General features: G+C 35.7%; 2 protein-coding genes across 2 annotated transcripts in view; one reads left to right on the top strand and one right to left on the bottom strand.

Moving 5' to 3' along the window:
* Positions 1-8971, top strand: part of LOC113235904 (probable ATP-dependent DNA helicase HFM1) — a 56863-nt gene that overhangs the window by 32320 nt on the left and 15572 nt on the right. The window contains exon 10 of the mRNA XM_026471828.1: positions 2650-2881. Within this exon, the coding sequence (XP_026327613.1) occupies positions 2650-2881 (232 nt within the window). The remainder of the gene's footprint in view (positions 1-2649; positions 2882-8971) is intronic.
* On the bottom strand, positions 964-2504 carry LOC113235609 (dynein regulatory complex subunit 2-like). The gene has a single exon (XM_026471378.1). The coding sequence runs from the start codon at positions 2448-2450 to the stop codon at positions 1041-1043; it is 1410 nt and encodes a 469-aa protein (XP_026327163.1). The 5' UTR covers positions 2451-2504; the 3' UTR covers positions 964-1040.

The raw sequence follows: 8971 nt of genomic DNA, 5'->3' as shown, positions 1-8971 counted from the left end.
ATTTACTACAAAAATTGAGACGATAAACTCATGTATGTACATACACGACTTGACTAGAATCCGAAATTCTTTTCTTTTTCTATTTGAACTTTTCTAAACGCATTATTAACCGACTTCAAAAAAAAAGAGGAGGCTCTCAATTCGACTGGATGTTTTTAGTGTGTGTTACGCGATAACTCCGCCATTTGTGAACCGATTTTGATGATTTGTTTTTCGCTGGAAAGAGGGTACCTCCATAGTAGTCCCATTTAATTTTGAAGAAAATCGTCCACCTCTAAGGATGACTGTTCATGCATGAAGATTCATTTTTATAAATAGCGCGTAAATTTTATTTTAAGGAGCAGTTATTTTAATGGTTGATTTTGCTATTCTCCAATTCAAGACGTTTTTCTCTCTCAATATACTTTGAGTAGTGAGAATATAATTGTAAGTCAATGATCACTCATTTTTACTACCAATACCATAACCAATTTTTATTATCCCCTGTGTCAACTTCCGCATAGTGGCGAAAAAGGGGATGAATCCGGGTTTGCGCACTTTCCGATAAACGATTTCAATAAAACTTGGCAAATAGAAGCAATTCCACATACTTTTGAGGTCGGTTTTTTTAGTACTCTGTACTGAGATTATTTATTCTGATATTAAAATCTCGTTATGTGATTATATATCCTTAACTGTTCTTAGCGTTATATATTTTTGAGACAATGAAAGGAATTTTATCAGTTATCGTTGAGAACGCAAACTGTATGTGGGTAAGGTCAAAGCAACATCGTTTGTGTCTCCTGTGTGGTTGCGACACGTAACGCCATCCTCGCCAGCCTCTCTGCATTAAAATTCAAATGTTCGTTGCATTAATACTAAAAAAATTTAAACAACGAAAATTGGATATGATCTTAGATAATGTATGTATCTGCAATAAGTTGTTGCAGATATAAGCATCTAATAATTTCTACAGAGTACTATTACATTTTTAAAAGACAAAATTGTATTAAGCAAGAAAATACATTTAAGTAATATAAATACGCACACATTTGCGCTAACTACCATTGCTTCGCGTATTTTTTAAGCTCAATAGCACCGTCAACACAAACAGGACGGAGATATGTTTTTTCATTGCATATGCATTTTAAATCAATCGGTGTGGCTGGAGCTCCAGGCACTCCACTACGTTGGTATGCTTCTAATTTGCTCATTATAGCTGCGTTCTCACGCTCTAAAATAACTTTTTCACGAAGTAACGCTGTTTTTATTAACTCTGCCTTAGCCTTTCGCTGCCACAAACGATTCAAGCCAGCGCATGCATTATTAGCCAAAATCAGTAAAGGATCTTCTACCACTGTTTGCCGACGCGTTGATGCTTTTGCTTGTGTAGTTTCTGCTGGCGTATCCGTACCAAAAGGAAGCACTTTTTCACGCCGAGTTTCATATTTTCGGCATAATGCTGATAGCCTTAGAATTTTTTCGCCTTTTTTATGTGCGACCATCAACCAGTCTATTGCATCATCAGAAAATTTTACAAGGACGTGTAGTCGTTTATCATCTATAGCACAACCGGATAAAAAGTTCTCTTTTAAACGGCTACATGCTGCCCTATGTCTGTCGCGCCGGTCTCTAAAAACTGCTTGCTTGGAACCAGATTCGTACGACATCAAATCAGAACGAAGCCGTTTCAGTATTCCATCGCTCATGGCAATTTTTTTAGCTTGAGATGCTATTATATCCGCCATCATATTTTCCTTACGTCGGAGTCTACGACAATGTTTTTGGTTCTCGGCTGTTCCTACAATGTAAGTTTTGAGTACGGATTTATATTCATCCCACATGGTGTTATAATTGTTCTCAAGAAAAGAAGTTAAAGTTTCTCGAATGTCTAAATATTTGTTACGATCTTCATCTATCTTTACCATATTATCACCACGCGTGTTCCATGCTTCCATGTCAGCCGTTGCATGTCCATGAAACAAAAGTAGTTGCAGATGAAATTCGGCAGCTTTATGATCCGACTCAAGTCTGTCTTTGATTTCGTATCCCCACTTCAATAATTCGCTGGTTCTTGTTTCGTTGGCCGAGGACATATTATCTAAATCTTGTAAAAATTTATTGATCATTGTATCAATCGTCTCACAAAAACTCGCAATTGTGCGTTGGAATTGATCATCAGCTGCATCGATTAACTTCATAATGTTAGATATTAAATGGTCTTTTTTGTCGCAAGTCCTTTCAAAAGTGTGCCACATCACTTCTATATCTTGCTTGAATACGGGTTCCTTTATCTTGAACATCATTTGACGCCAATGCTTTTCAATGTCTTCACGCCTGAGAGCTTGAGCCCTTATCTCTCTTTTGAGCTCATCGCGTCTCATCTGTTTTTTCTTTTCCATTTCCACACGCAATTTTTCCAGCTTTTTAGCCTCTTTTTTGGCTTTCTTTTCTTCTTTTGTAAGCGCCATGGTAATTGCTTGTAATTTGCTTTTGTTACAAAAATAATAACTCTTATAAAATGCGCAGGGCTACGTTTGAACAAAAACTGTGCCAAGCGGTGTCAAATCTGAATGTCAACATCAGTACTTGTAAATGTCAAAATATATTCACAGATTGGTTATTTCTTAAATGAGGTTCGTATATGATATGAGTAACCCTTTGTTACAGCCCCGTTACCAAGCGCTGGTTAGTGGCAGCGAGCCTCTCCAAAGTTATTTGCATAAACGTTTAGCGGAGAACCTAAACAGTGAAGCTGCACTGGGTACCGTATGCGATGTTGCTCAGTGCGTGCAGTGGCTACGTTCCACTTTCCTATGCATACGCGCTGCGCGTGACCCACGAAGATATCTTGGCATACAACCAGACGCTCCTCCTCATCTCATTAATAAGAAAATTGAAGGTGAGTAGTTACCACTAAAATGTATAGTAGTTAAGCACTTGGTTATTTTGAAGACGAGAGTGACGTCGTCCTTATTTTCGTTACTTTCCATCGGGTGAGATAGAGGTCAAATGTCCACTTATATTTTTATAGAAAAAATGCAAAGTTCGTAATTATTACAACGTAGGTACTTATTTTTTTATTGGTTACAAGTTTTTAATTAAGTTCAGTCTTATTTGTTGTTTACAGCAAGTCTTATCTGAATGAAGATAAATTGATAGAGAATCTTTCATAATGACAGCTTAATGTGAGTTTATAAGACATTATACAAGAATTATCTATTCATGCCGATGACTACAATAGCGATGGCATTTTATCTCCCCATATCTATTTCTTATGCAACAACTGGACGATAGATATACTTAGTAGGAGATACTTTATAACGGCCTTTTAACAAAGGTATAATGTGCAACTAAGACAACTCAAGCAGCACACACTACATGTAAAAACACTTTGCGTGTTCTATAACCTCTAAAAAAGCTTGAACAAGTAGATGCGACCATATTTCGACTGGTCATCGTAATTATGTCATACAGTGGTGTGAAACAATCAATTCAATACATCGAGTATATAACCAGAAATGGATACGAAACGTCATTTAATTTGTTTGAAAACTATTCTGCCATATCATTACGGTGACAACTGCGGTCCGATTGGCCAGTCCGAATTCGAGACAGTTGACGGGTCGTCAATTGTTTCACTTCAATTCGTCCAGTTTAACTTGAGCTTTGTTATGATGGACGAAAATAGAAAAATTACGTAATTTAATATTTATTTACCGATGAAATGTGATTCCGTTTGTTATGTAATTAGATGTTTTACTGTTTTTCTCACACCATCGAATAGAACAACCCACCATAGTTAGAGATATTATTTTTATTACAATAAATACATAATATTTTTGGAATATACGGAGACGTACCTACACACAGGTCAGTTGTTGGCGCTGTACTATTTCAGCTTTCTAATTTGTGATTTCAGCGCAAACAAGAGTTGATATTTAAAAGTGATATTAGTACCATTTGACTGATAAGTTGCCAGGAATGGGTGGCCCTTTTTTCGTCTCTCTTTCTGGTTATATACTCGATAATTCAATACTACATATTTACCTGCGAGAGCAAAGCGAGGGCTACGATAGTTCGTGTTTAAAAGTCACAAGATTGATTTCGCGCCACTATACTCGTAGTTTACTTTTTTAATAATTCTTTTTTTAACATCGGAAAAGCACAGTAATTTCAGGTATTTTATAATGGCGCGATCCTCAATGGACATTGGCTGTTTTTATAATTTTCCAGATTTTAAGCGTTTATGAAAACATTTTAGAACTTTAATATATGTATAGAATAGTTGGATGCTGATAAGCAATAACGTATCAGCCGACATGATAATAGTTTTGCGAAAATAGCATTTAGAGATATTCTCGTGGTTTTTGATAGATTTTTCTAAAATTTTATTATAAAATTAAAATTTTAGCTGTTGTGCTCTAGTTGTTATTGGGGAATTATAGGAATAAATCACAACAATTCATCATTCCTAAGGTGATAACAGCATAAGTTTTCATTTTGTAAGTATATTTTATAAGTTTTAATTTTTAGTAACAGTAGTAGTAGAACTCCTTGAGAAATAGTTCGTCCGGGGTAGTACTGCCACCGTACCTATTTCTGCCGCCAAGCAGTACTGTCAGCATTGCTGTGTTTCGGTTTTGAAGGGTAAGCGTCAAATCACATGGGACTTGTCAACTTATGTCTCAGAGTGACGGGCGCAGTGACGGTGCCCCTCAGATCTTTGCGATTTAAAGCTCTAAGGGGCACTGCAATCTTTATGGACAGGATGTAGCTTACCGTGAGGCACACGACTTGTTCGTCCCGTCACTTGATACAATAACAAAAAACATGATCTAGTTTTGTTGTTGATCAGAACGGCGCGCCCATGTGACGACCACTTCCTGATATCAACGTCTCATTTCTAATCTGAACTTGTTACTAAATTATTACCACCAGTTTCACGACTAATTTGTCCCGTTAGAGTATAATATCATTGCGTTAGGACGCGTTCCCATTATGTTGTAACAGCAGATAGTCGTGCAGTTGAAGGTGTCGTGGTTTATACATTTAAATGAAGTTATTCACGTATAATAATAATAATCGTTTATTTCAGTCCGTGGACCATATTAAGAAAATACAATACAATTCAATACAATTCATACTTTTCATACTTATAAAAACTTCTAATAACTTTAAAAAATAACAATAAAAATGCACATAAAAAGAAGTCAAATAAAAGAAAGGTATAATAATAATAATAAGATAAGATAAAAATAACTTTAATTCTAGTGAAGGTCATCCTATTAACGGTTGTACATTGCCGTGGTAGTCAAGCGAACAAACAACTCATACACATAGTCGTGATATGTGAACAGGCAAGACGCGACAGTCGTCCAACGATAAATAAAATGTTACGACATAATGGGAATGCGCCCTTACTTGGTATCATAATGAGAATAAATATACTTTCATTCAGACAAAACTAACCAAAATACTCCCACTGGGATAATGATTTTTAACTGCCTCCGTGGCCGAACGGTTACCATGCCGGACTGCCACGCAGAGGTCCCAGGTTCGATTCCCGGGCCGGGAGAAATAGTTGTATGGCCTACAATTATTTCTCTCGTGAGTTTGGGTGTAATTTGTGGTTGTCTATATGTGTGTCCATGGCACCCGCGACACAGGGTTTCCCTAGTGCGGGGCTATGTTGAGTGTGTGCGTTATTTATTTATTTATAAAAGCCATATTATAGAAGATGTTCGTTTTGGAGTACAGAATAAGCTTCTTAGCTTTTAGTATTCAATTGATGAACCTTTTGTTTATGTAAAGCTGTTTGGACCGTTGATATTATTATAACAGGTAGGTACTTAAAAAGTCACAGCAGTCGATATTACATTGTCCAAGTACACTCCAGGAGTCCTCCTAGGTGACTCGAATTACGTGTCCAGGAGTATACCTCCAAGCTATTAGAATCACGCTTTACATAACTTGCCCAAATAATTTAAGTTTGTTAATTTTGCACGTATACTACTTTAACAACTCCATTTACCTCCTATTGTTTTTAAAAGACAACTTTATACTTATTAGTTATTACTTTGATGAAAAAAACAGCAATCGTCTGTCGAAGCAGTATTATTAACGCTATGCCGTGTTCGCGTTTACGTACAAGTTTTGTCATTGAGTTATTTTTCTCGCAAGTGTACAGACGGCTGCACATCAAGCTACACATTGACATATCATGTTCCGTTGCACTGGAGGCGATATTCCCACCAGAGTGTATGCTTGGTGTGCTATTGACTGTATATTTAAAGATGATTCCGATGCGCATAATATTCATATTATAGTATTTTTTTATTGATACCGTAGCTAATACTTATGAGTGTAAAGTCTACTAATAATCCTGCTGGAGTATTGGTCAAATTGGTTTTGATTGCAAAATACGTTAAAAATTGATGATGATGAAAATTGTAGAGTGGACAGACAAAAACACATAAGTCACATTCATTTGAATCAACTTTATTAAAGTGTCGAGTTCTTGCGATTGTTATGTACACATGGAATATGAAACTATTTTTTCGGACTAACTCTAAATATTTGTTTTTATTTTATTTATTCTATTTATTCTATTGCTGTCTTTCTCAACCTCGTAATTTTTTTCACATGGTTCGACATTATAAACAACACGGAACAACAAATTTTTGTTTGTTGGATTAAGTCATAACTTCTTAAGTAGACGTTAAGTACGTAAGTAATAAATTACGCATATATTTTGTTTTCTGCCAACCCTAGAATTAACCTAACATAACCATATAGTTGTCTAACAAAATACTTTTTAATAACAAGGAAAATATCGCACACTCTTGGTGTAATAAGGAAACTTTTCAAATGAGCGGTTTAAAGATTCTAAAAACGAAATTAGTAGATAAGTTTATATTTGAATATGAGATTTACAAATGTTCGTAATTTGTTTCATGTAGTTCGCTATATTTTTATATCTTTCATGAGTTAACAGTAATTTCGACGAATGACCACATGGCCTTATTGTACCAAGTGTACGATATTAAAAAAATGAAGACAAATTTATCTCTTACTACTGCTTACTACCCTAACTGTCGTAACTAGCATTAGGCAAGTTTTTCATGGCGACGTATTGTCCTTTAGCATTTCATTTAGCAAGTTGAACTTATTCTACCAAAGAATAATAATAAGAAAATAAGGAAATATTATTAACCTCCTAGGGCTCCATGGACATTGGGTATCCAGAAAATACTTGAAAAAATTCTGGTTACGTTTTTCATACAAAACTAATGTGGATACCTACAATATACTTGGGCAATGCACCTAACATTGGAAGTTTAGCGCTTTCCACATTATATGTACGTTGCTGGGTCTTAGTCAGTTATATAATAATGGTAGACATACGACGATTAGTGAAGGTCAAAAATAATCGTACCTCTTACCCAGTTATAACGAAAATTCAAATAATATGGCAATCAGTGAAAACAGGGGTGTTACACAGAGTGGTTTTTTTTAATGGGACGGTATGGGGAATTCGAAACAATAGAAGATACGAGGAACGAAAAAGGATGACGAAAAAAATCAGGAAAGTTATATGAAAAAACTTTTTATTAAATTTGACCAGCTTCTGCAGTCCCGATTTTATTTGTCCTATACAATGAAATGATCTCTTCATGAAACTGAGTCGATTAGCACAAAAAAAAATCAATTTTATTCATTTTTATGAACAACTCACGTCACGTCTAAAAAATTGATTATTCCAAATTTGTTTTCACAAAAAAGACTTAATAATAATAATAATAATAATAACGCACACACTCAACATAGCACCGCACTAGGGAAACCCTGTGTCGCGGGTGCCATGGACACACACATAGACAACCACAAATTACACCCAAACTCACGAGAGAAATAAATGTAGATCATACAAATATTTCGCCCGGCCCGGGAATCGAACCTAGGACCTCTGCGTGGCAGTCCGGCATGGTAACCGTTCGGCCACGGAGGCAGTTAGATATATAATGGCTCCTAATACAGTTTCCTTGTATCTTCAATGGTTTCAAATGTCCCCATACTGTCAAATTAAAAAAAATGACACTACTAAGATATCTTTATGTTGAAAAACATCACTGCGGAGTAGATTTACCGTCAACATCACTTATCATAAAGTCTCTGTCGCACTTTTCAATAAAAACGGATAATTATTATAAGAATGAACTCATCGCGATAGGCACTCGGCCTCGGCACGAGTTCCGGATCGTGATGGATAGGGCGACAGACGCGGCCCTTAGCATTTGTCGACACACGCGATCGTCCTCTGACTGGTATAAGAAGCAGGATTAGCGGCGAAACTTTTGTAGTCTACTGTTTATCACACGGCTGTAATACAAAGATGAAATTCATGGAATCGTATATTTGTTTTTTCAAACAAATCATCGTTTCTGGTCCTATACAGATCCAATAGTTAAGATCATCTCAGACAGCCGGGATCATGGGTCCTGTAAAGCACCCGAAGAGTTGGTTTGTTTTTCAAACAAACCAGATTTAGATCCGAAACATGTACATTTCCTATTAAAAAACAGTACCTATTTTTCAAGATAGTCTCCATCTGTAATAACGGCTAATTTTTAAGTTACACGAGACTGCAAAGGTCTATTTTTATATATTTCGTGGAAGAATGTTTATTCTTACTACTACATAAAGAAATATTTTCTTTATTATGACTTAAGCTAGCTAAGGCTATGTAGGTTTATCAAAATGTGGAAAATTTTTCACAGTAATGTCACAATCTATTGCTTTATGCGTTTAGAACCGAATTAAAAATGCATTTGCGATTGCATATTAACTTTAAAGGTAAATAATTTATTGATCGCTCTAAGTTCTGTACTTATTGCAATGTCTTTAACATTTATTGCATGCCATTTGCTCACAAAAGGCTAGGATCTATTCTTAATGCCATTGCGAAGTTAATGAACGTACCTCAATTCTA

Source organism: Hyposmocoma kahamanoa, unplaced genomic scaffold, assembly GCF_003589595.1.
Source record: "Hyposmocoma kahamanoa isolate Upper Pololo Valley unplaced genomic scaffold, ASM358959v1 88, whole genome shotgun sequence".
NCBI classification, from domain to species: domain Eukaryota; kingdom Metazoa; phylum Arthropoda; class Insecta; order Lepidoptera; family Cosmopterigidae; genus Hyposmocoma; species Hyposmocoma kahamanoa.
The sequence above is the reverse complement of the archived record's forward strand: the minus strand, read 5'-3'. Positions and strand labels throughout refer to the sequence as shown.